General features: G+C 39.3%; 1 protein-coding gene across 2 annotated transcripts in view; it reads left to right on the top strand.

Annotated features, from left to right (window-relative positions):
- The window catches only part of otofa (otoferlin a), a 73,839-nt gene that overhangs the window by 43,301 nt on the left and 4,957 nt on the right, over window positions 1–25,581 (top strand). The window contains exons 9-44 of one of the 2 annotated variants that reach the window (XM_035679333.1): window positions 627–758; window positions 2,851–2,913; window positions 3,381–3,465; window positions 3,553–3,712; window positions 4,099–4,285; window positions 4,896–5,082; window positions 5,779–6,002; window positions 7,609–7,717; window positions 7,865–8,051; window positions 8,277–8,397; window positions 9,093–9,193; window positions 9,636–9,726; window positions 10,384–10,500; window positions 10,635–10,787; window positions 11,200–11,392; window positions 11,931–12,055; window positions 12,170–12,304; window positions 12,962–13,123; window positions 13,967–14,086; window positions 14,165–14,326; window positions 14,696–14,858; window positions 15,846–16,012; window positions 16,204–16,233; window positions 16,360–16,485; window positions 16,598–16,673; window positions 18,625–18,770; window positions 18,864–18,998; window positions 19,094–19,231; window positions 19,327–19,454; window positions 19,635–19,805; window positions 20,011–20,171; window positions 20,732–20,874; window positions 20,959–21,047; window positions 21,320–21,418; window positions 24,262–24,503; window positions 24,661–24,839. In XM_035679333.1, the coding sequence (XP_035535226.1) occupies window positions 627–758; window positions 2,851–2,913; window positions 3,381–3,465; window positions 3,553–3,712; window positions 4,099–4,285; window positions 4,896–5,082; window positions 5,779–6,002; window positions 7,609–7,717; window positions 7,865–8,051; window positions 8,277–8,397; window positions 9,093–9,193; window positions 9,636–9,726; window positions 10,384–10,500; window positions 10,635–10,787; window positions 11,200–11,392; window positions 11,931–12,055; window positions 12,170–12,304; window positions 12,962–13,123; window positions 13,967–14,086; window positions 14,165–14,326; window positions 14,696–14,858; window positions 15,846–16,012; window positions 16,204–16,233; window positions 16,360–16,485; window positions 16,598–16,673; window positions 18,625–18,770; window positions 18,864–18,998; window positions 19,094–19,231; window positions 19,327–19,454; window positions 19,635–19,805; window positions 20,011–20,171; window positions 20,732–20,874; window positions 20,959–21,047; window positions 21,320–21,418; window positions 24,262–24,503; window positions 24,661–24,839 (5,007 nt within the window). Of the gene's footprint in view, window positions 1–626; window positions 759–2,850; window positions 2,914–3,380; window positions 3,466–3,552; window positions 3,713–4,098; window positions 4,286–4,895; window positions 5,083–5,778; window positions 6,003–7,608; window positions 7,718–7,864; window positions 8,052–8,276; window positions 8,398–9,092; window positions 9,194–9,635; window positions 9,727–10,383; window positions 10,501–10,634; window positions 10,788–11,199; window positions 11,393–11,930; window positions 12,056–12,169; window positions 12,305–12,961; window positions 13,124–13,966; window positions 14,087–14,164; window positions 14,327–14,695; window positions 14,859–15,845; window positions 16,013–16,203; window positions 16,234–16,347; window positions 16,486–16,597; window positions 16,674–18,624; window positions 18,771–18,863; window positions 18,999–19,093; window positions 19,232–19,326; window positions 19,455–19,634; window positions 19,806–20,010; window positions 20,172–20,731; window positions 20,875–20,958; window positions 21,048–21,319; window positions 21,419–24,261; window positions 24,504–24,660; window positions 24,840–25,581 lie in introns of both variants that reach the window. The other variant, XM_035679332.1, reaches the window with a different exon arrangement.

Raw genomic sequence — 25,581 nt, forward strand, 5'->3', positions numbered from 1 at the left:
TGTGTGTGTGTGTGTGATAATAATATATCCACAACTATGCATATTTGTTTTCTTTAAAATCATGGCTATTGGTCTGCTGTGACTACGGCACTGAATTAATTTACCACAACGTCAATGAAAACAAGTAACAGAATAATTGTGCACACAGTGTTAACTGTCCTCCAGTGCTACCCCATGGCCTATTTTCATGGCCTATTTTATCTAAAAACATGAATACATTTATACAGCATACTGAAATCTTGGTGTAATTGTAGGCTGTAGACTCATCTTCTCTTACTCTCTTTGTTTTTCTCTGTTCCTCTTCATTATTCAACAACTAATTAAACCAGAGGGATATTTCTTGGATGTAGGAGTCTTTAGCTTGGATCTACTTGGTCTATCAAATGCTAAATTACGTTAGCCTGGGGAGAGTAAAATCAAAAGCTAAGAAAACATCTACCAAAAGCTCTTACTGCCTGGAATCAGAATCATTAGAGTTTGTGAAAGATCAGTTTTGTGTTTTGCCTTTCTATTGTCCTTGGGGTAATTTCTGCATAGCTGCTTGATTTATGATGATGGTATTTGTTGCTTTATAACTCACTGTTGGAGAAAAGAGTCATCTCTGATGTGCTGATGTTCCCCATCAGATCAGCATCACGGTGATTGAGGCACGGCAGCTGATAGGCCTTAACATGGACCCGGTGGTGTGTGTTGAGATTGGTGATGAAAAGAAGTACACGTCTATGAAGGAGTCCACCAACTGCCCATACTACAATGAGGTGAGACCTTTCAAGCTTTAAAAATGTATCCTGCAAGTAGGGAAATTGACACATTTTTATATATAAACTGACTTTATCTTTACTACTAAATGCCAGATTCACTCTGTCCCTCCTATTCTTCATGTAATGCTTCTCCCATAAAAACAATTGAATTCCCAAGGCTGATCCAATTTTTCTAACCTGTGCAGTACTCTGGTCATGCTTTTAAGTTGATTTAACCTGCTTTAAATCACACTGTGGCCAACATTCAGGTTCGACTGAGATTTGTGACACAGATTGGATTAGACTCAACTGCTGTGGTAAAAGCATGATGCCATGGTGCGCAAATTTCATTGTACTGTAAATTAAGTGTACACAAAAACTGATGTATTCCTCAAAAGAAAGGTGAATGCATGGTTCATTTTGCAAATCCAGTGGTGATTTAAAGCAGCTATAATCAATATTTAACAATGCATCACATGACTGCTTGTACAGTACGTAAAAGGAAGGCGCTCATAGTGATGAACTTGCAGAGAATTATCACCAGAGGCTCAGCTCTACAGAGCATTTTAGTGTCTCTCAGCTTATTGTTTTAGTTAACATTCACTCTGTTGTCAGCGAAACTGTTCTTAAATGTTTGCTAGCAACCATATCAATTTAAGTTATGTCAGTGTTTTGTTTCATATTGTTTTAGCTAATGCTGATTTAAGAAAATAAATTCTCAGACCTGCAACAAGCTTGAGACACAATTGCCAGTTAAACAATATTTGGCAACTAAATGTAAAAAAGATTGTTATATTCACCCACACAGTAATCACAGTAATCTGTGTGATTTAAATAGCCTCTGTAGATAAACAGATAAATTGCAATAACTAGATGTGTATACTCTAAATAAGATTATAAGTAGGATGATTGTTAGCATACAGTAAATGTATCTCATGTCAGTGGCATGGTAAGTGAGAGCAGGTGTTTCTTAACATGATGACGTAAGTCAGTACCTGCTCTCTTTGAACCAGAAAATCTACAAAATAAAATGCAATGTCCTCAGTGTTCTCTTTGATGGTTTAATGTTGAAATGAGTTATTGACTTTAAAATACTTCACATAACACTCTAATAAAAGTTCTTGCTAGCGTTTATGTTCCTGAACAGTAGGAAGTGTTGTGGTGAGGGTCACGCAGAGATTAGCCTCTGGGTTATGTCCTGCAGGGAGTGGAAGTGACAGTTTGTCTGCTATTGATTCTTCCTGTTTGTTTGAAAAGGCCCAGAGGACAGACAAACTAGAAACCAGAGGGATCAAGATAATAGCCCTTGAAGCTTTTGCTCCTCGTGCCCAGACCCTCCAGTCTGTAGTCCGTAGTATTCCAGAAAGCTCCACAGTTCTCTGAATAAACATCTGAAACTGATTATAATGGAAAACTACAATCATCTTTTGAGGTTCACTGATAATACCTCAAAAATCATCATGACAAATACAATGTCATCCCATTTCACTTGTTTCTATTTGGGTTAGAAGGACATGGTTTTGAGAAAAAGGTGCCTGACACACATACCTACAGTATGGGTTATTGAGATTATAAGGTGAATGTTCCGCCTATTTTTTCTTCTTAGTTTTTAATTTAATATACACATTTTATCCTGGTTCTACTTTTGTGTTGAGATATTTGTACAAGACTACCAGGCACAGGCCCAGGAGCCCGAAGACTCAGGGGGCCCCAAAGACATACTGTAGCTTCTGTTTGAAGTGACATTTCTTATTGGAAAGTCAAAGAGCTTACTCAAAACTAAAAAACCTATTTTGCTCCTAATCCTTGATGCACCATCTATTTCTTTTCAAGCCATTCATCATCTTTGTCTCTAAATAACTGAAAGCTTCAAGGGCTTGAGCTGTGATGTGGCTACAATAGTAGATGATGACAATGAAAAAGATTGCATTTCTGTTCACTCCCTCAGTTCCTTGGTTGGACTCTGCATCTTCTGAACTTCAAATTTATCTTAAAACAATCATGATTGTGGCACATTTTACTCCCAGAGCAAATCCAAAAGACGAGCGTGTTATCCAGTAGTACAAGTCAATACATTTTAATGGGTAAACGTTTTCTCTACTCTCTGCAGTATTTTGTGTTTGACTTCCATGTCCCTCCTGATGTCATGTTTGACAAGATCATCAAGCTCTCAGTAAGTAATCCATACCCTGATATTGCACACTTCAGAACAGCTAAACAAACTTTTACCACCTTTTTGTACACAGGTTGTGTGATTATATTTACATTTTAGGTTAGATTTTAGAGCTCTCAGTGTTGATGAGGATCATAAATATAACTCCTTCATACTTTATGATGTAGATTAACAGAAAATAATATATAACTTCCCTTTGCTATGTATAGATCAGTGTGAATATATAAAACAATATTGCTGGTTATTGCCTTAATTGCGTTAATTAATTATCCGAGAGAGTAGCTGGTTATGTTTAAAGTAACATGGTGAAGACATTAAGCAGCCCCTTGTTAAACATAATGTGTAGCCATCTGTTTCCCCGTAAAACACTCATGCTTCTGAATTATTTAGTGCCGCTTCCAATCCAATACTGAGCTTTCAAGGGTTTGCTTTTTATTTTAATATTTCATTCAACTCTGTCTCTGTAGGTTATTCACTCTAAAAATCTTCTTCGGAGTGGGACATTGGTGGGAACGTTCAAGATGGATGTTGGGACTGTTTACTCTCAGCCTGGTAAACTACAAACCATAGCTCTGATATAAATCTAATAACTCATCATAACATACAGGCATAGTCCTAACTGATTGACATCTATCCTAGAACATCAATTTTACCACAAGTGGGCCATCCTGTCTGATCCTGATGACATAACAGCGGGGTGTAAAGGATATATAAAGTGTGACATCGCTGTGGTCGGGAAGGGCGACAACATCAAGACCCCACACAAGGCCAACGAGACTGATGAAGACGATATAGAGGGGTAATAATCGGTCACTCGTGTGCCAGTTTCAGACTGAATTGATTTTGAAAAACACTGTGGTCAACTAAAATTCCCATTTTACCAGTGAAGAGCGGTATAACAAATGTTGCAGTATATGCACACATAACAGACCGACGTTTTATCAAAGATTTCTTTTTTCTCCAGTAGTTTAAAAATATTACAGTATTTGATGGACTTGAATAATGAATAATGATATGCATTTTATACTAAAACAGTGTTACAGTTGCAAGGAATACTGGATATTCTCAGAAATCTGTATACTTCTATAAAGATAGTCACCCAGTATCTTTAGAAAGCTTTTCTACTTCCCTTAAATGTAATCAGTAATAAGCAATCTGAGTTGTTGTGCTGCTGTTTGTTTCCAGGAACCTCCTGCTCCCAGAGGGAATCCCAGCAGAGAGGCAGTGGGCAAGATTTTATGTGAAGATCTACCGCGCCGAGGGACTTCCTAAAATGAACACCAGCATCATGGCTAATGTGAAGAAAGCCTTCATTGGAGAGAACAGAGACCTGGTGGACCCCTACGTTCAAGTGCAGTTTGCTGGGCAGAAAGTAACTTCCTCCACATCCTAAAATCTCGTATTGTTTGCTAGTTTCTAGCAGTTGTTATCACTCCACCATGGGATTATTAAATATTTGTTTGTTCTCAAATACAGACATTAACACATTAACAGTCCCATATATAAATAACCTATAAAATCAAGGGAAAATAAAAAGAAGGAAGAAGAAAAGAAAGGAAAGGTTGCTAGATCTAATAAAACTTTATGGTTTTAAGTGGTATGCTTTAAGTGTTTGATAAATGGCTATCCAGAACTTTTCCAGCTTTGGACAGTCCAAAGTCCAAGTCTTATTTTAACTTTTGCTGAACTTTGAAATGCATTTTTACACAAAACTTGTACTGTGGATTTTGTCCCCCATCTCTTACAGTTTATTTTATGCCAGTATGAGAATAAGAGAAACTGTGAACCTATCCTTTAAGCAATTTCCATTTACTCCTGAACTTCCATTTTTCTGCTGTACAATAGCTCCTTTAAAGTTAATAAAATGTAATCAACAGTATCGGCTACTGTAACATAAGGACTAGAGCCGTGAAACTAACCACTACAAATGTATTTGTACTTTCTACCTTGGATTTAAGTGTTACTCCTTCATGTGTCTCCAGGGGAAGACTTCAGTCCAGAAGAGCAGTTATGAACCCATCTGGAACGAGCAGGTCATCTTCACTGAGCTGTTCCCTCCGCTCTGCAAACGCATGAAGGTCCAGATACGAGACTCAGATAAGGTCAACGATGTTGCCATAGGAACCCACTTTATTGACCTACGCAAGATATCAAATGATGGTGACAAAGGTAAGTCAAAACTGTTTCCTTCAGTCTGAATAGCATTGATTAGGTGTCAGGTAAATGAATTAGTCCATCTTAACTAGTTAATATTTTACTGTATGTAGCTGTGCTGCAGTACATTATGAATTGAATCACATGACCCACCTGACCCTTTGCTAATGGCTGTATAAAGTTAGTGTGGGACATTAATATTGACTTGCAGTCAATACATAATTTAACATATTAAACAAAAGTACAAGATCGATTATGAAGAATTCTGAAAGCTTGTTGTGAGTTTCCTCACACACCATAGTTACATTTCTAGCAGTGGATGATTTATATTAACATAAACAGAGGAAAAAATGGTAAGAGTGATTACTGATTTCCATCATGACAATCACAACCTTACAGAAACATTATAAACTTAAAATGCAAAGAAAATGCAGTAATGGTGATGTCCACAGTGTTTTATTAACACGTGATCTCTGCAGCACAGAAATGAGCTTAAAACAATACTCAAACTTATTTTGAAGATTTAAAATGTAGAGTTCAACAAGATTTGGGGACTTTCTGGAATTTTTGTGTGATCTGGAGAAACATATGGATTGTAAACCACAATAACGACTGTGAAATGTTGGTTCCACCCATCAGTAAACTCTGATGGACAAGAAAAATTACTACATCATCTCCTATAGACATTTCTTTTCCTTTAACCTTGTCCAGGGTTCCTGCCCACCCTGGGCCCAGCTTGGGCCAACATGTACGGTTCCACTCGTCAGTACACGCTGATGGACGAGCACCAGGACCTGAATGAGGGTCTTGGAGAAGGCGTGTCCTTCAGAGCCCGTCTCCTGCTCTCCATCGCTGTGGAGATCCTGGACACCACTTCACCTGAGATCTTAAGTTCCACTGAGGTGCAGGGGGAGACTGTCTCTAACATCTCAGAGGTGAGGAGACCCGAATTCCAGACGCAGCTAAGTATATTATTTAATGTTTATATTCCTCCTACAACTTCATCAGTTAAAACAAATTTATCTGACAAAACAGTAAAAGAAAAGCTGTTATCCAGACCTCTGATTTATGAAGATAACTTGCTCTTTGACCTCTCCAGACCCCACAATAAACAGTGTGTCGCTACAATCCACCATTGTAGGCACGCGTTAATTGCTCATTAGGGAAATCAGAAACATTAGATGCTTTGCTTCAGGGCAAGCTTGCCAGTTATCTGACCTCTTGGCTGCTGTAGTGTAAATGTGTCCCCTGGGAACCTCAGTCATTCATGCCAGCATGAGTCTGTGCCAGCTGTCAGGTACTTTGTTTTGAAGTACAGACAGATTTGAGGAAATAATAATAACCAAAGTAAATGGGCTCTTTTCTCTTCCCTCTAAATATTGCACTTGAGATTGGTTTTAATCATCATTTGTGATCTATAACACCAAGTAAAATGTGTTAATCAATGGTTTTTAATCACAGGAAAATGCATTTCTCATCCTAATTTCTGAGAATAGGAAAGGATGCTAATAATCAACTTTGGAGGCGTTATAGAGAAAAAAATGCCTGTGGTCAATATATGGTAGTTAAATTTAGTTTCTTGGAGAGACTAATCCTGATTTGAGCCAAGAATCAGTGTCACGATCAAAGGTGGTTCCAAACAAATCGACCCGGGATCTGTACTCGCTGTTTTGGGTTGTTCTGAAAGCTCCCATCCAGCTTTAATGTTCTGTATGGTTATGGATAAAAGGAGTATTTTGATAAAATGGAAATCTACCTCACCTCCTTGTTTTAAAAAGTGGCTGAATTATATAAACTAGTCATTATTTTGAGGAGACTCCTTGTCTGACTCATACTGTAAAGTTGTTTTGCTTTGATTTTCGGCCCCTTTTCATAGTGTATGCTTATCTATGGGCCCTTTTTGAGTGTGGCTTAATGCAAAGCTTGTTTAAACTACCTCTTAATCCCTCAATAGTCATTGGAGATTCCTAGACTTTGATATTTTATGGACAATTTCAGCCTGAATTGAAATTTCTTTCACAATGGCTTTATACATTGGAGATACAGCATTTAGTCATGCATGGACAATTATTTGACACTCTGAAAACCATTTTTGCTTATTTGTTTTGTTTAGTCGTTTTCTTTTTTTATTGTTTGTATATACTATACTTTCATATTGAGTCTGGCATGATTCCAGCAACCATTTGTACTGGATTTAGATCTCTATGGGCCAAGCCGTATTGGCTACCTGGGAGGCATTGCGATGAACAGTTGCAATTAATACTTGAAAAAAAAGTAAGGATTACTATTTAATAGTTTAATAACAACCACATGAATGAAAAAAGCACCTTAAGGCTAAAAAAATGTGGTGGAAATGCACTTACAAATGTAATGTATAAACTAAGTGGCTCAGTAATTCAGAGAGGAGGCTGGTAGGTTTTATATGTTCAGTGAATTACAGGAAAGTGCACATTTGCACAGACTCCACAATAAAATGAATTCACTTCAGTCAAATAAAATCTTTCACTTTTTTCTTTATTGGCCTTCTCCTCACTCCATCAGAGCGCCACTGGGAAAATAGATGAGTTCTTCCTCTTTGGTTCCTTCCTGGAGGCCACCATGATCGACAGGAAGATTGGTGACAAAGCGATAAGTTTTGAAATCACAATAGGTAAAAAAAAACTTTCCTTCATCACGTTAACATCGACCTGCTCTCCTCAAGTTTACAATATGACAGAGAGATGTGACAAGAAAATCAATAGCTACTGTAACTGTAAGTGCGCTCGATAACAACGTGGTATGTTCTGCCCACTAACAGGTAACTATGGCAACCAGATAGACGGTGTAAGCAAGCCTTCATCAGCAAAAAAGAAGAAGAAGGATGGGGAGAGTGAAGAAGAGGAGAACGAGCTCATCCAGAACTCTAGCGAGGATGAGGCAGACGAGGACGGGGACCTGGTCTCTGTCTCCTCCACTCCTCTAATGAAGCCTGTCATCACAGACAGGTCAGGGGGTCAAGGGTCACAGGGGCAAGGTCAAGGTTTTGTAGTAGTAGGTAGTCGCGGTATAATAAAAGCCTTTTTGATCTGATTGTGATGATTGATACAATACATGTATTAAGAGAGTCACTTATCACAATCCTTTACACATTCCGGTTATTAACCAACATTTAGTACAGTTTGTAACAATTTAGGATTTTAGACTGAAGGAATTTTGTTTGTACCCCACAGGAATTATTTCCATCTTCCCTACTTTGAAAAGAAACCATGTGTCTACATCAAAAGCTGGTGGCAGGACCAAAGAAGGCGACTTTACAACTCCAACATGATGGACAAGATTGCTGACAAGCTGGTCAGTATACACCTTGTGATGTGCAAATGTTGGCTCAGGTGACTTATTAAGCAGCTAATAATGATGAATAATTAAGTGCTGTTCAATCATCAAATAGAGAATACAACACGGTAATCTTCAATAACACTGCATGGAAACATTGTATGGTCTTTGTATTTCTTTACAGACATAGATCCAATTATTAGTACTTTGAGGATTTTATTGGAGCAAAACAACTGGCCACCTGTAACATAATACCCCACGCAGCTTAACAACGGTAAAATACTTGAATACTTTAAAGATTTGACTGCTTTCACATTGTTGATGGCCTCTTTCTCTGAGTCACACCCATAGATACGCCAAACATAAGACAAATGATGTTCACAAACAGCTCCTATAATTGTGATACATAACCACACCGTATTAAAGTGTGAATGACACTAAAATTCTGCAGCATATTATGCAAACTTAAATGTATCACAGGGGTCTTGTGAGGAGATTCAGAGTCCTGACAGGTTCCTGGGCTCACCTCACTGAACACTGATTGCCTGAGCAAGCAGTTCAGTTCAGACCACTGAGCAGGATACATAGTGGGGGAAATAAACAAAACCTTCAAAAAGTGTTTATGTGTGAATTGTTTTAAAACTGGAGTCAGCTTCTACTATATAATCATATGAATACTAACAACTGTTTGTGTATTTTTTGCATCCCAACAGGAAGAAGGTTTGAATGATGTTCAGGAGATCATTAAGACGGAGAAGGCCTTTCCAGAGCGCCGACTCAGGGGAGTGCTGGAGGAGCTCAGCATCGGCTGCAGGCAAGATACACAATAATAATAATCATTTGTCATGGCCTTGTACTAAAACTTGAATTGTGACTCAGTGGTCAGTAAAGATACAGAGAGTTTCTCCTAATGCTGAAAGCTATAAAACTGCTGTAATGCTATTTAAAACGTGTCAAACATGCACATTAAAGACTACTAGCTACCATCTTCATCAACCCCCCAGAATCTACTGAAGGCAGCAGCTCTCTGCACTGAAGCATCTCTAAAACACAGTCATTATGTTTGTCATGGAGGACAAAATCATCAGGGTCTTTATTGTTCTTTATTTCTCTTTTATGTTCTTATAGTTGTTTTTGTGAAACTGCTAGAGGTCTTCATTTCTGGAAAGCATAAGATCACAGAAGAATAATCTAAAATATCTGAATAGAAGATATACTTTCATGTTTTATCCTCTGCATTTTCTGGTTATTTCCAGTCGGTTTGTGACGCTGGCTAACAAGGATGTGAATCAGGCAGGCCGAACCAAACTGGATCGAGAGCGGCTCAAGTCCTGCATGAGAGAGATGGTATGATTTATGTTTCTCAAATTGAGAAGGAAGGAAGTAAAAGGGAGGGAAGATGACGCTCTGATTAATGGCATCAACTTGGCTGCTGTTTAGTAACTTATCCCATCGCCTTAGTGAGTCCCCATAAAGGCAACACGAGGAACAGAATTTTTTTAAATACAATTTCACTCTGTTTAATAATTCCCTGCAATACAGTTGCATGCATTTGCAATATCTCCGTCTCAGAACTGTTTTATATTCTGATTCATGCTTGTATTTTGATTGCAAGCGAGGTCATATTATAAATAAGATCCAGTGTTTGTACAGTTATATGCATCAGTGGTGCTTGAGAAGTATGTGTACTTAATGCATATTGAAAAAAAGAAATGTCTATATGACATTGAAAAAGCAAAGCATGGAAAGCAAAAGTATTGGAGGAGAACAAAAACATGTTAAAAAAAATGTTTTAGGTTTGTTAAAAAAAAACTGGTGTGGAAATTTCTGTATAGTTTTAAAACCAAAAAAAATCATATTTTGAAGAAAATCCACTAAATTGAATACAAATAGACCCCCAGCTATGGTGTGTGCACATGTATATAGTATATACCGTATGTGTGTAAGGCACAGTGCCCTTCTGTTAGTATGCTTCATCATCGCTTATCATCTCTCCTCCTGCAGGACAGCATGGGCCAGCAGTCCAAGCAGATCAGGACTCAGGTGAAGAAAAACACAGTCAGAGACAAACTCAAGCTGGTGCAGAACTTCCTACAGAAGCTGCGTTTCCTGGCTGACGAGGTACAGATTTAATTCTGCAGTACAGCATATATAAGCATTTTACAGTCTGTAAAAGTACATGTAGTAAATGTGGAGAAAATCTGGAAGAAGGAGAGTGTTAATCATCTATCAATCAAACCTATGTATTCATCCAGCCTCAGCACAGCATCCCAGATGTTTTCATCTGGATGATGAGCAACAACAAGCGTATCGCCTACGCCCGGATTCCTTCCAAAGACATTCTGTACTCCATAGTGGATGAGGAAACAGGAAAAGACTGCGGCAAAGTCAAAGCTGTCTTCCTCAAGGTAAAATCTTTTTTTTCTGTTTGTCTCATTAAACACACTTAACCATTTGAAATCCAAGACCTCTATTTATTCTCATCACCGGTCAGAATAATGTGAGGTTGTGAAGTTGCTGCCAACTGCACTGTTAGATGATCAATAGTGGTGAATAGTCATGATAGAATAAACAATTTGACAGCTGTATGGTGAATAGGCTTCAGTAAATCTATTACAGTTGCCTAGAGGGAAAATCAATGAGGTGGCTCTTTAATATTTATGGATTGGGTCATGTTGCAGTATTGTCTGCATGATGCTCAGTGATTGACTCACTGTAATAATAGCAAAAACAGGATGTAATACATACTTTCCCATGTTGTTTTTTGTTTTTTTTTAATCGCATTATTCGGTCCCCTGGTGTGGTAATCTGTGTCCACAGCTGCCTGGTAAGAAGGGGTTCGGTCCTGCAGGATGGACGGTTCAGGCTAAGCTGGAGTTGTATCTATGGCTTGGCCTCAACAAGCAAAGGAAGGACTTCCTCAATGGTCTGCCTTGTGGTTTCGAAGAGATTAAAGCCGCTAAAATGGGCCCCGGTCTTCAGTCTGTCCCTCCTGTCAGCCTCGTCTACAACAGTGAGTACACACTAAAAAAGACTGTGTGTGTATATACAGTATATTAATCCTGTAAGTGGCCAACAACATGGCAGTCCACGCTTCTTCACTCCAAGTAACAGTTACTAAAACATTAATATTTATTAAAGTTACACTTGCGGTGGAGGAATGTTTTAAAGTTCCTGTGCTGTAGTATCTACATTGCAGCTTGAGGATATAGAAGTTTGCATTTATTATTTCTTTTTGAAATAGTTTTACTTTTCATTCACTTTTTTAATTGTTTTTTTCTCTATTTACCATCGAGACCTGCATTAGGTTTTCTCTTGATGTATCATTAAGTTTGAACTCTAAAATCAATTAGAGGCTAAACAAACTCACTCAGAAGTAAACATTTGACTTGCATTGATTGCCTTTCCATTGTGGGTAACTTTTCTAACTTCAGTATAAGATTGCTAACAAAGGGGATTGATTGTCAGATAATGTGATGCATTTGTATGTGTGGTGGGGTGTGGTTTGTGTTGTGGTGTGTGTCGTTTGTGTGTGTGTGTGTGTCCAACAGTGAAGCAGGTGTTTCAGCTGAGAGCACACATGTACCAGGCACGCAGTCTGTTTGCCGCTGACAGCAGTGGCCTTTCAGATCCCTTTGCCCGGGTCTTCTTCTCCACGCACAGCCAAGTTACTGAGGTAAGACCACGAGCGTGTGTATGTATAAAATCGTGTGTTTGTATTGATTATGTTTTAACTGAGTTGTGTTTGTGTGTTTGTGTGTTTGTGTGTGTGTGTGTGTGTGTGGTGCAGGTCTTAAGCGAGACTCTTTGCCCTACGTGGGACCAGCTGCTGGTGTTTGACGATGTGGAGCTGTTTGGGGAGGCCAGCGAGCTGAGAGATGACCCGCCCATCATTGTAGTTGAAATCTATGACCAGGACACTGTGGTAGGATTTTACTTTATGGGAATGAATGGATGCATCATAGAGGGACTGGTTGATAGATTCATCAATGCTTGTTAAACAGGATTTAGCTTGTGCTAATAAAAGTGCTTTGCTTCTCCTTCCCTTATGTTCTGACTGTATGTCCGCTCTTGTCTCACTCCACCCCTGTCCTCCACATGGCCTTGCTCATGCTGCATTGGCTAAATAGAGTGTGAAAGCATTAATACTTAGAGACTGTTGAATTCGAAGTTCTAATAGCCTCTGATGGCTGTTAGCTGATGTGTAGCACGGATTGTTTGGTTCATCTAGCTGCTGATGAGCTAGGGAAAAGTTTTGGAAACTTGCATGTACCTCCTCCATTTCTCCCCTCCCGGTTTAGAACAGCAGTAGCTTCAGGGGGATTAATGGTTCTACTAGCAGCAGTGGTGCAGTATAGAAGATATTTTGTTGTATTGGCAGGGTGTTTGTTTGTGTTATACAAGACTGTGTTTTTGCTGTTTTCTTTCCAAAATTCCACATTTTTATAATCTATAACCAGTTTGACCAATACTGACACCAAGTGGCAGCCGTGGAAACTGCACCTCCCACACACGTGTCTAACTCCCATCCCTTGTCCCCCCTGACTGTCTCGACTGCCTGCTGTCACAATGTGGTGTTCAGGGCAAGGCAGAGTTCATAGGTCGGACGTTTGCAAAGCCCACCATCAAGATGTGTGACGAGTACTACGGCCCCCCGAGGTTCCCACCACAGCTGGAGTACTACCAGGTTTACCGAGGGAACAGCACTGCCGGGGAACTGCTGGCTGCCTTTGAGCTGCTGCAGGTAACATATGCAAGAACACACATACGGTGCACACAAACACGCACAAATTAACTTTTACATATGCATGCAGCCATGCACACACACATGCAACCCTACAGGGTCTTCTTGAGAGACTTCATGTCACTGCTGGAGGGAAGAGGGAAGAATAAAGAAAGAATCGTTAAAGGTACCCTGTGGTACCTTTTAATGATGTAGCGCATGCACAAAAGATCTCTGCCAAGCCTTCTGTACATGTAAAATTCATCTCTTGCTCTCTGCCTGCTTGCACAATCTGCTCTTTCTGCTTTTACTTTAAAAGCTTTAACATTAACTTTACATTAATTTTTCTCTTTACCACCTTTAAATATCTCCATTTTCTCTCTTGTTGCCTCTGCCGTCATGTCACCACTCTTTCCTTCCATCCACAACATATTCATCTTTTCTCCTTTCTCCTGTGAAATATCCATTTTTCCTGTCTGTTGTCTCTTTCCTCTGCCTCCTCCTGCTGCCTACAGATACCTTTCGATGAGGAGGCGATTAGACGAGCTCTGATCGCTGTCCATAACTTTGCTGTCCCTCAAATAAAGGTGCTCTTTTCCTTCATTCTCTCTTTTCATCCCACTTTGTCTTACTCTTTGGTTACTCAGTCGTCAGTGTTTGTACTGCAGTAAGTGTGTTTTATCTCTACCAACATGACATTAACCTCTGCCTTCTCTGCACAAGCAAAGAAAGAATTAATACAAATATTAGGCCTGTAGGAAAGAGGTCTGGTATGGTGCTCATGCTGTATCATAATGCAGAAATCACAGAAGCCTTGCAACCCTTTACTCTCACATTTAATTCTCCTTTCTCCTCCTTAATTAGATTGGCCAAGGAGGGAGGGCCGATCTTCCTCCCCTTGAAGGGCCGACAGACTCAGAGCGTGGACCAATTCTACCTGTGCCGTTGGGCATTCGCCCAGTCCTGAGTCGCTACCGCATCGAGGTCAGATTTTAACCACTGGCTCAGTTTTTTTCTCTCTTGAGATCCTCTTCCCCTACAGCTGTTTTGTTCTGTTTTCAGGTTTTGTTCTGGGGCTTAAGGGACCTGAAGAGGATTAACTTGGCTCAGGTGGATCGGCCCCGTGTGGACATAGAGTGTGCAGGTAGAGGTGTGCAATCTGTCCTCATCCAGAACTACAAGAAAAACCCCAACTTCAGCACCCTGGTTAAATGGTTTGAGGTGGTAAGTACAGCTGCCAATTTGATATTGTAACCTTAGAAAAATGTTGGATCTTAGATATTACATCTGGTTTCTTGCAACAACAAAAAAAAAACTTGAAATTGGTCTGGTTGTCTTCACTTTACTGAATATAGAAAGGTAACACACACCAGGTTGTAGGGAGGTGCTGATTACTGGAAGTAGACTTGAGAGTAGGAAGTGTTGCACTGTGCATTTCTGTTTTATTTAGATTATGACATTTTGGCCCTATAGCCACCTGTCTTCACTTTACTGATATATTTACATATATATTTTAACTTACAATTGGAATTTACTGCAAGAAATTCTCACTTCATGTCACACCAAAGCCATGTCTTATTTTTGTTCCTTTAGGACCTTCCAGAGAATGAGCTTCTACACCCTCCTCTCAACATCCGGGTGGTGGACTGCCGGGCGTTTGGCCGTTACATCTTGGTGGGGTCCCATGCTGTCAGCAGCCTGAGACGTTTCATCTACACAACCCCAGACAAGACCTCCAACAACTGGGCCACTGCAGGTGACAGATTATATTGATATTATTGTCATATATATTACCTATTAACTGTGTGTGTTAGGAGTGGCACTGCATTTCTATTGCGAGGTGAAAAGTTAGTTTGATAATGAGTTGCTTAATTTGTCCTTTTAAAAGAGAGCTAACTGCTGTCACATGCAGTACACTCTGATGAAGGCTTCAAGCCAAACACGTCAGCAGTTTTGTCAGTCCATTAGTTAGAAATAAAATTAAGTAAGAGATGATGAGATTCTGTTTTTATTTCTGAACACTTGTTCATTATATGAGGACTATTAACTGTGGTTTATACGTTTGAATAGCCTTGTGTTTCTTTTGCTAAAACTAGCAACTTTGAAATGTTAGTATTTGTATTGCATTCTTGAGTTTATTTATTTTTATTTATATTATTATATATTTATATAGAGGTGTAACATCTCTACAATCACAATCATAATATTATTTACTACTGCCATTAAGAAAGAGAGCCTTAGATTGGATTGGCTTTTCATTACATATACACTTTATAAACTTTTATCTTTAAATATTTAAAATATAAACTGCAATCAGTATAAAATTAATTTGAAACATGTAGCAGGCATTCTTTTGTTCACTGCTTTGTCAGCTCTGGGTTTCCTTTATTTCTTGAAAAAGACCTCTAGGTCCTCATGAAACATCTGTGAATGTTTGATAATAATTTTTTGACTTTGTTTTAACCTTTTCAAAATGGGCTCTTGGAAAGTTTAGACAGGATACTGTATGTCAATGAAGGTTAAAACAAACTTTAAGACCTACTTCTAAATACTTCTGATCCAGCTCTCTGGTCGCTAAAGAATGAACATTCATTCTTTATTAACTCTGATGATTTCTCTGCTTGCTTTCTGCCTACTTTTCCTGCCTCTCTCCATCTGTTCTCTATTTTTCCTCTCTTGCATGTCCTTGGCTTTCCTGTCCTCTCCTGCCAACTGCTGCCTTTGCACTTTGGCCACACTCCAGCTAAGCTAATGAATGGCTACATGGTCCTTACCAATGGCGGCTCCCAGCCTCGCTCCTCACCCAGCCTTTCCTCCCGCACCTTCTCTCGCCCCGCAGGTGACATCATCATCAACATGGACACAGACCCTTCAGTTCGAAAGATGGACACGGTGGTCAAGTTAGACGCTGTAAGCTTTTCTTTGACTTCATGCACTGTAGAGCTAATTTCTATTGTATATGTGTGTGTTTATATTTGTAAACAGTGGGAATATGTCCAGTCATTTTTTACCTGCCTCTGTACATGTGCCGCTTCTACCTGCATCATCCATTGTGTGTATTAATCCTTGTGTTGTTTTATGTGACGCCCCCCCTATCATAGATGTCTGACGCTGTTGTAAAAGTTGACATGGTAAGTAATCGTTCCTATAGAAATCTGGCAATGAAAATGTGTGCTTAAATTGGCTGGTACCTTGTTATGAATAAAAACTGAGCTACTGAGAGTCACTGAAGTGTCTTTTAACAGACTGAGGAGGAGAGTGACAAAGAGAAAAGGAAGAAGAAGAAGAAAAAGAAGGGAGGAGTGGAAGAAGAGGATGAGACAGATGAGAGAGTGCTGGACTGGTGGTCCAAATATTTTGCTTCAATAGAGACACTGAAGGAGGTTTGTGTATTCTATTCTATGTACAGCTACACATTTATTCATCCCTTATTTAAATTTGCCCTCAGGATCGCCGTCACACTTCTTTCCAACATTTTCTTACCTGGTTTTCCAGACTCTCAGAGCCCAGGAAGCAGCTCAGGCTGAGGCAGAGGAGAGAGAGGACTTGGAGATAGCTGCAGAGGCAGCAGGTACTGAACTCCACCAAACCAGCTGGGCTGCCTGCCAGTGTGCCTCAATGTCTGCTGCTTTTATTTCTTTTAAAGGAATATGTCAACAATATTTGATTTGAAGTTGTAATACTGCAAGTGTAAGCTTATTCCTGACTATTTTTTAGGATTGTACAAAGAATAATCTTTAGTTGTTTAGATATTTTGGGTTGATTGCCCTGAGGATGAAGAAAATATAGTTCTGTTATGCCAACTGCACTGCCTAAAATTTGTTATGAGCTATGTCATTCATTTCATTCCCATCAAGCACCATGCCTTTGAGTGAGTCTGAATTCACTCCCTGTTTACTAGATAGTGCATTATATTTACCATCCTCATTTTATTTATATGTCCTGAGTGTGAAATTTATGCTGTGTATGTAGTGCTCTCAAATTCTACTAATAGTTCTATATAGTGTGTACAACATACTTATCATCAAAGTATACAGTTTCAGCAGTTAGTGTACAACAATATCAACATACTTCCTACATACAACATACATACTATTTTGTCAGCTGTCAATCAAGTGACGTCAAATAATTTTTCTTAAATATTTAATTTAAAATTCTTCTTTAATGTAAGATTTAATACATTGTTTGGGAGCTGTTTCACCACCAACCACTAGCTGTGAGATTTGCTTCCACTTCCTTTGTGCATTGCATTGTGGGAGAATATTGTCCATCAACAATTACATTATTTTGTCACTTTTCTAGTGTGAACACACTAATTACTAAAGAATCAGATCAGTATATAGTATGGATTAGGAGCACGGCATACTTTCTGTGAACAATCCCACAATGTAATCACATTTTATACAGTACATGCAAAAATGATAGCTATCAGTGATGACTCAAAATGACAACGTATCTAAAATCTCATTCTCTATAGAGCAAACTGCTGACTGTTAATTATAGAGAGTAGCGAATGATTGAATGAATGAGGGAGGGATTTCGCACTTTAACTTTTTGAGCTTTTGTCTGAGATGTGAGTTGTAGGAACAAAGCATCTTCATCTCCTTCCTCCCATGGATTCATCCTTCATCCATGCTTTGAACATGAGTTTAACATTATCACATTCATGACCATGTCCTACATTAGCATGACTTCCCAGCTCTGCAGCACACATGAAAGCTGGCTGATACAGACCCACGAAATTAACCTACATCAGCACTAACATGCTCACATTTTAATTGCATAAAAATATAAATTATTTACTGCAATCCATGCTGCATAAAACTTCTTTAAACATGCATCGTGTCGCACAAGAATACATATCATTATCCAATTCAGCAACAAACTTTGATATAAACTAACCCCAACATAGTCGACGTGTGTTTATGACATAGATGTAAAATTTAAACTACATTTTCCACAAACCCTATCAGTCTCTGTTATCAAGATAAACTTTGGCAGCATGTGACTGCTGAGAATCTCAAAATGAATACGATAATCATTTATTGATAACATGCTACATTACATTTCCAAATACTGTGTACCTACAGGTGTTTTCCCTCTTAAAGAGTAATGTAACACCAGGCTGTAAAGCAATGTTTTGCTGTCTGGTTTAAAGTTTAAGGTTTCACCTCTGACATTGATGGGTGTACTTAGGCCTGGTTTGCATCTGTTAAGACACCCAACAGTAATGTCACAGGGTCCTGGAGTACACCTGTACATCAATATATCAAGGTGAGAGGTTAAATCACTGGAATTCACAAAAACAAGATTTAGTTAAGTTACTTTTTAAGACAAATTAATTTAAAAAATTTGATGTTTTTGGTTTTTGGAGTGACTTTCTAGTTACTCCCCTGATAAAACAGTCCTGTCAGCTTTCATGTTAAATTACACGTGTAGTGCTGTGTGCGAACCCTGCCACCCCTCTTCATGACTCCAACCCTACTTTGTCCATGTCCACTTCCACTCACCCCTCCAATCAGATATCAAACCTGATGACCTTCTTCTGAAAGGCTCCAAGACAAAGGAAAAGAGCAAAGAGAAGAAGAGCTCCAAGGACAAGAAGAAAGGTCAGGCTGCAGACAGCTCAGAGAAACGACCGGTTAAAGCAAAAGTGGATGAGCTGTTGGTGCGTATATATTCACGCTCAGACAAAAATGAACCAGCACACAATAACATGCATTCAGATAGAGACACTTCAAATTGTTGTTGACCCATGCAGGTGTACAACAAGGAGCTGGAGAGTGAGTATGGCAACTTTGAAGACTGGCTCCACACTTTCAAATTGTACAGAGGAAAGGCCGGGGATGACGACGAACAAGCTCTGGATGACGACAGGATCGTTGGCAGGTTCAAGGTGGAAAAACACCAACTAAAAACAAGTCTGTCTCAACCTACGCTATCTGAATAAGTCATATAGTAAAAATACACTTATTTTTTTCCATGACCCAGGGATCCTTATGTATGTACAAGCTACCTCTGTCCGAGGAGATCACAAGGGAGGCAGGATTTGATCCTAATATGGGCATGTTCCAGAACATTCCACACAACGATCCAATCAACGTCCTTGTCCGTGTCTATGTGGTCAGGGTGAGTGACCTCCATACAATTTGCAGTTAAAAAACAAATAAACAGAATCAAATATTCTCTCTGATTTTGCCCTGTTCTGTTTTGCTCTACCTCAGGCTACAGATCTTCATCCTGCTGATATCAATGGGAAGGCTGATCCATACGTTGTCATCAAGTTGGGCAAATCAGAGGTCAAAGACAAAGAGAACTACATCTCCAAACAGCTCAATCCTGTATTTGGCAAGTAAGTGGAGAAAAAGCTACTCTTCCTTTGGTTTTAGTTTGTTGTCATATATTGGTAGTACAGGAGAAAGGTCTATCTCACAGCTTACGTCACAATAATCGACAGTCAACAAAAAAATACTGAATCTGTTGCCCTTCTCACATCTCACATTCTGTTTATCCTCTGCTTCTCTGTGCTCAGATCATTCGATATCGAGGCCACTTTCCCCATGGAGTCCATGCTAACGGTGTCTGTGTACGACTGGGACCTGGTGGGCACCGATGACCTGATTGGAGAGACAAAGATCGACTTGGAGAACCGTTTCTACAGCAAATACAGAGCCACCTGCGGCATTTCATCCAACTATTCTGTGTGAGCATCCATGTGTTTTTATCCTTGGCTTAGTTATAGTGTCACAAGTATTATTTAAAATTTTATGTACTTTTTTTATTTAAGAAATGTTATAATCAAAAGCCCTAAGATTGTCCTGTATTAACTGTATAAAAACTTTCTGAATGGCTCACATATCCAAAGACTTCAGAAGTTCAGTGACCTCTTTGTTATCTATTGATGTCAGCCATGGATACAATGTTTGGCGGGACCCTATGAAGCCCAGTCAGATCCTGATGAAGCTCTGTAAGGAAGGCAAGATCGATGGACCTCATTATGGGCCAGGAGGCAAAGTCAAGGTGGCGAATCGAATCTTCCTGGGACCTACAGAGATCGAGGATGAAAATGGTATGGTTGAATTTTATTTATCACCAAACAGATTTCCCATGAGACCCAACTCAATGCTGTAATCAAGGTAGAGTAGCAAAGAGTATAACTGCACACTAAGCAGACTTTCTGACTGCTACCAGCACTTCTGGTGTGCATTCAACCTATATTTTGATCCTGTAGACGATGCAAAGGTCATCAGACCAGTAATCTTCATTAAATGGACATTTCACACCAAAATCTAAAATATATGTTTTTTTAATTTTATGCTTACCTGTAGTGCTATTTATTTCATGTCGAAAATATTTTCTACTGAACTACACCCACAAAAGGAAGCATGCATTTTGGTGCTCGCTAACGTTACAGCTTTGCCAAGGAGGACACCGCAAATGTTTTCATCTTGTACTGTCACAAGTACACACATTTCTGATTTTGTGGTGAACTGTCCCCTTTAAGCTTAGGTTATAAATCTCTTAAAATAAACCTCAGCTGGTTTATGACTGAACTGGTCTGTTGCGATTCAAGTATTTTTACGTTTTGATTTCCCTTGCCCTCTTTATCTTCTTGTGTTGAAATCTCAGGTCTGAAGAAGCAGACTGAGGAGCATTTGGCTCTGAAAGTGCTGAACCACTGGGAGGAGATCCCCAGGGTGGGCTGCAAGCTCGTCCCTGAGCACGTGGAGACCAGACCCCTGCTGAACCCCGACAAACCCGGCATCGAACAGGTATTAAAGAGCCACGCTTTGTCTGGAGTCATGAAACAGATTGAAAATATAGTTAAACTATATGTGTTTCTCTCTGCGTCAAAGGGACGCATTGAGATGTGGGTGGATATGTTTCCTATGGACATGCCTGCTCCTGGACCTGCAATTGACGTATCACCACGGAAACCAAAGAGGTAGGCTCAGGCTGGAGCAAATAAGACAAATATCACTATGAATATGGTGTTTTCTGATTAGGAAAAACTGTAAATCCAATGCAAATTTAATGGAAAATGATCTGGTAATTGCAGTTAAAGTGGCTAAAGTTCTTCAGTTTTTTTCAACAGATCATGTAGTTTTATCACCACGTTAAATTATGGTGAGTCCATTTAACTAGTTAGCTCTCTATTTATTGTAAAATGTAAGTCCAACTGTGTGTGTATGTGTTCCTTCCTCCTCCCCTTACCAGATATGAGCTCAGGGTGATTATTTGGAATACAGACGAAGTAATACTGGAGGACGATGATTACTTCACTGGGGAAAAGTCCAGTGACATATTTGTCAGGGGGTAGGTACAGAGGGACGCGGCGGCTAAGCCTCGTCCCGTGGGTGTGAGCTGTGTGTGGATTTTTTTTTTTTGCAGTTAACCATTATTTTTTTTGTTTTGTTTCCATTTTTTCTGTGTGCGTTTTTGTGTTGTGTCTGTCTTTGTGTTTGTGGTGTGTCTCCTGTCTATCTGTGTGTCGTCCTCTCTCTCTCCTCTGGTCAATGCTCTGCTGCTGTCTAGCTTTGAGCTTCGTGTTGTTATTTGGAACACTGATGACGTAATTCTAGAGGACGATGCTTTCATGACAGGAGAGAAGATGTCTGACATCTATGTCAGGGGGTAAACACACGATTCCATCGCATGGCTCGTACAACTACCTCCCCCTCCTCCTTCCTGAAGCCCTCGTCGTGTAATTTATTTCTCCCCTTTCCCACTTCCTGTCTCAACTCTCCATCCAGCACGTAGCCTCGCTTGTCCTAAACTCTCCAAATAGCACGTTGAAAGCTATTGTGAAATTAAAAATGTCAGGATCAAACCACATAAACAACCTGTTGACTACAATTATAATTGTATATATCTATATATATATGCCAAAACAATCCACTGGCATTCATACATCTAAGATTCACAGACATGCTGAGATTGAAAGTTTGTTCTTTGGAAACAGCAGAAACTAGTTAACGACTTAGTTAATGGGTTTCTACATGGACAAAAAGACCTTCAAGTTCTCAGACGAATATTTTGAACATCTACATTATTACAACAAATGGGCAGCTCCATCTTTTAAGGAAGTATTTTTATTGTGTTTTTTTTTTTGCTTCCTTACTGTGAACTAAACTAGAAAAATAAATGAAGATCATGTGATACTATCAAAAGCTCGAGAACAGCTATTGAATGGACAAAATTCACTACCTTTTTCGGGATCTTTCATCTCATGGTGTTATGGAATCGGCAGGTTGAGTTTGCTTTTTTTTTCCTTTTTTCCATTTAGTCAAACTACCATTTTCTTTTTTTGGTCAAACTACTATTTTTATTTTTTGTCAGACTACCTTTTTCTTTTTTTTTTTAGGTCAAACTACTGTTTTCGATGTCAAGAGCAAACTTTTACACTAGATATGGCATTTCAACAGTATACTGCAATATGTTTTGTTTAAGGTTTGTGGTTTGGTCCTGCATTGCAGATTTTACTGGAAATTACTTGACTTGATACAGTAAAAGAAGAGACTTAAGATATTTGGAGCCTTGGCATGTATACAAGCATAGAATATGCATGGCAATATGATAGAGACATTGTCATGTTGCAGCCTGGTCCCAATACTGGACCTCCTTCATGGCAGATATTTGGACTTGTTATAAGGTGCCGTTAAATTTGCCCTCCATCCAATGAAATTGCCTCACACTCAACCCTAAAATATAATGTGACATAGCTCTGATAATAAATATTGATCTATTATGATCACAAATTGAAAACCAGGTTTGAGAGTGATGCTTAAGTTTGTTGTCTGGTAATGTGATACTGGCCGTGGAGGTTGCACCAAAACAAGGAATGCATGCCTGAATTAATTTGTCTTATGGATTTCAAATAAAGTGAATGGAAGACAGAGCAAACATTCACAGGATGGAGGTATAATGTGACCATACATGAGGATAGAAATTAAGCGCAGGTGTAACTAATAACATTAATATTGTCCCAGTAAGCCTTGGCAGTGCAGCATGCACCATAAAACCAGCTCTTTCTAACTGACACCTACATGTAATGCAGCCATTATTTAGGTTTTTAATTGTACCTGTGCTTTCCTTGCCATTACATGTAAAATGTCTACAATGAAAAAGGTCCATAATTATTTGATATTTTGTTCCTGTTTAAATTTATTAATATCAGTGTTATGCGGAGCCTCCTCACTCCTGCATCTCTTAACCAAACTCACTTTTCCCTCAGATGCCTTGGTGTCACCCATGTATGTGACACCTCAGGACTGTACTGTAACATATAGGGTGCCGTCCTCAAACAACCCTAAATACTCGAGGATGATAACGTGTGTTCTGTTTTTTAAATCAAAACCTTTATTCAGTGCTGGCCCAACCATCTGCACCGACAGTAAAGACAGGCGGATAGGGTTATTTCAGATGGATCCAGTGTTGTCATACAGTGATTATGATTCAGTTGGTGGCTCACATGAGATCAGATTAATGCCAGTGCATCTCAGTTACCAAATCATAGCACATGCCCTCACAGTAGTAGTTCAGTATTCACTAAGATGCTTTACTCTGACAATCCCTCTAGTCAGCTTACTTTTTCATATTTTTAGTGTTGCGTTTTGAGAACTGAGAGTGCAGCTTCCCTCCTGCTCCTCCTCCTCACAAATGAAGCCAGACTTACTCAACTGTTACTGAAAGAGCTCCAGCCGGCACAGACTAACCTCATAGGCTGTCTGCATCCAGACACTGAAGATCAAAGTCATTTTTAAGGAAAATTTCAGATAATTTTCACTAAAGGCATTATTGCAAGCTTTGTGTATGCATGGCTTTAAAAATAGTGTGAAGCTCCAACATCAAATCAGATTTTTATGTGTGATCCAACAACATTTATAATCTGATTTGGTTTTAGAGAGCCACATTATGTATTTTGATTTTGACCTATTAGCATCATCTCTCTTGTTAGCAGCCTGGTACATTTAACATGTCCTATGCTCTTGCTTAAATCAACTAAATTAATATTCAGTAACTGCCAGACAATTCTAATTTCCTACATATTAAACCTTAGAAGTGCATGACTGAAAATAATCAAAAATCTATCCACTCATCCCACCAAACTTTGATCCAAAAGGTCAGTCTAACTCTGATCTCTATGGCCCTTCCCACAGCTGGCTGAAGGGGCAGCAGGAAGACAAGCAGGACACAGATGTGCACTATCACTCCCTGACTGGTGAGGGCAACTTTAACTGGCGCTTTGTCTTCCCCTTCGATTACCTCATGGCTGAGGAGAAGATTGTCATCTCAAAGAAAGAGTCCATGTTCTCCTGGGATGAGACTGAATATAAGATCCCTCCCCGCCTCACGCTCCAGGTCTGGGACGCCGACCACTTCTCTGCTGATGACTTCCTGGGTGAGGACAGATGGGAACAACTGGTGGTTTGATTTCAATGTGTTTTTGAAGCTCATGTCTCTTGTCACTTGCTTTCAGCAGAACTGATTTGCCACAACAACAAAAAAAGTATCACCATCTTTAATATCTGTCTGCTTTGACTATCACCACTCACCAGGTGCGATTGAGTTGGACCTGAACCGCTTCCCTCGTGGCGCCAAGACAGCCAAGCAGTGTTCACTTGACATGATCCGAAATGAGCAAGAGCTGCCCACCATTTCCATCTTCAAACAAAAGAGGGTGAAGGGCTGGTGGCCGTTTGTAGCCCGAGATGAGAATGATGAGATGGAGCTCACAGTAAGTTAGTCAGGAAACACTGAGCGTAACATCATGAGCAGACATGTGAAATCTTCATCCCAAAATGACTTTATAAACAATTTCAAACTGCAGTTAGAAAGCCACGTTCAACGTAGTCAAAGCTGAAATAAATATAAAAGGAGAGTTCAAAACACTCTGGAAAAGCTCATTACAAAACATTCTAAGCAAACATTTCTATCTGAACCTTGTGTATATTTTTAGTAATCTTGGTGGTAACCTACCTGGGGATTGAGGACCTCTATGGTCCCAAGATAAACCTGAGTGGTCCAAAGACAAAATTCTATTAATTTCTTATGTACTGAGTACTGTCACCTCTTTATGCCTCTGAAAACCACATTTTAAAGGCTCATGTTCATGAGGCTTTTTGAACAATGTTATATTTGGTTATATGTATGAGATTTCAGACATCAGTAGCAGTAAACACTGTAGCCCATTCCGCTGCTATTTTCTTATTGAACTCTGAATGAAGGATTTATTTCACCCAAACTAGAGTTGGTTATTGTTGGAAAGACGGTGGAAAGACTAATACACACAGTTTTGGAGAGGTTTTATTTTGTTTCTGTTCAATTTAAAGTCTGTTTTACGATTATCTGTCAGGCAAAATGATTGTTTTGGTGCTCAAGTACAACATCTAGTGGCAAGTCCATTTTGTATATATAACTTTTAATATCCTGTGTGTTCAGAACAAAGGTCAAGTGTTAGTATATAGATGCCTGGAGTC

This window comes from Morone saxatilis, unplaced genomic scaffold (genome assembly GCF_004916995.1).
Source record: "Morone saxatilis isolate NCDOM2014 unplaced genomic scaffold, NCSU_SB_2.0 Contig7, whole genome shotgun sequence".
In the NCBI taxonomy this organism is placed as follows: domain Eukaryota; kingdom Metazoa; phylum Chordata; class Actinopteri; family Moronidae; genus Morone; species Morone saxatilis.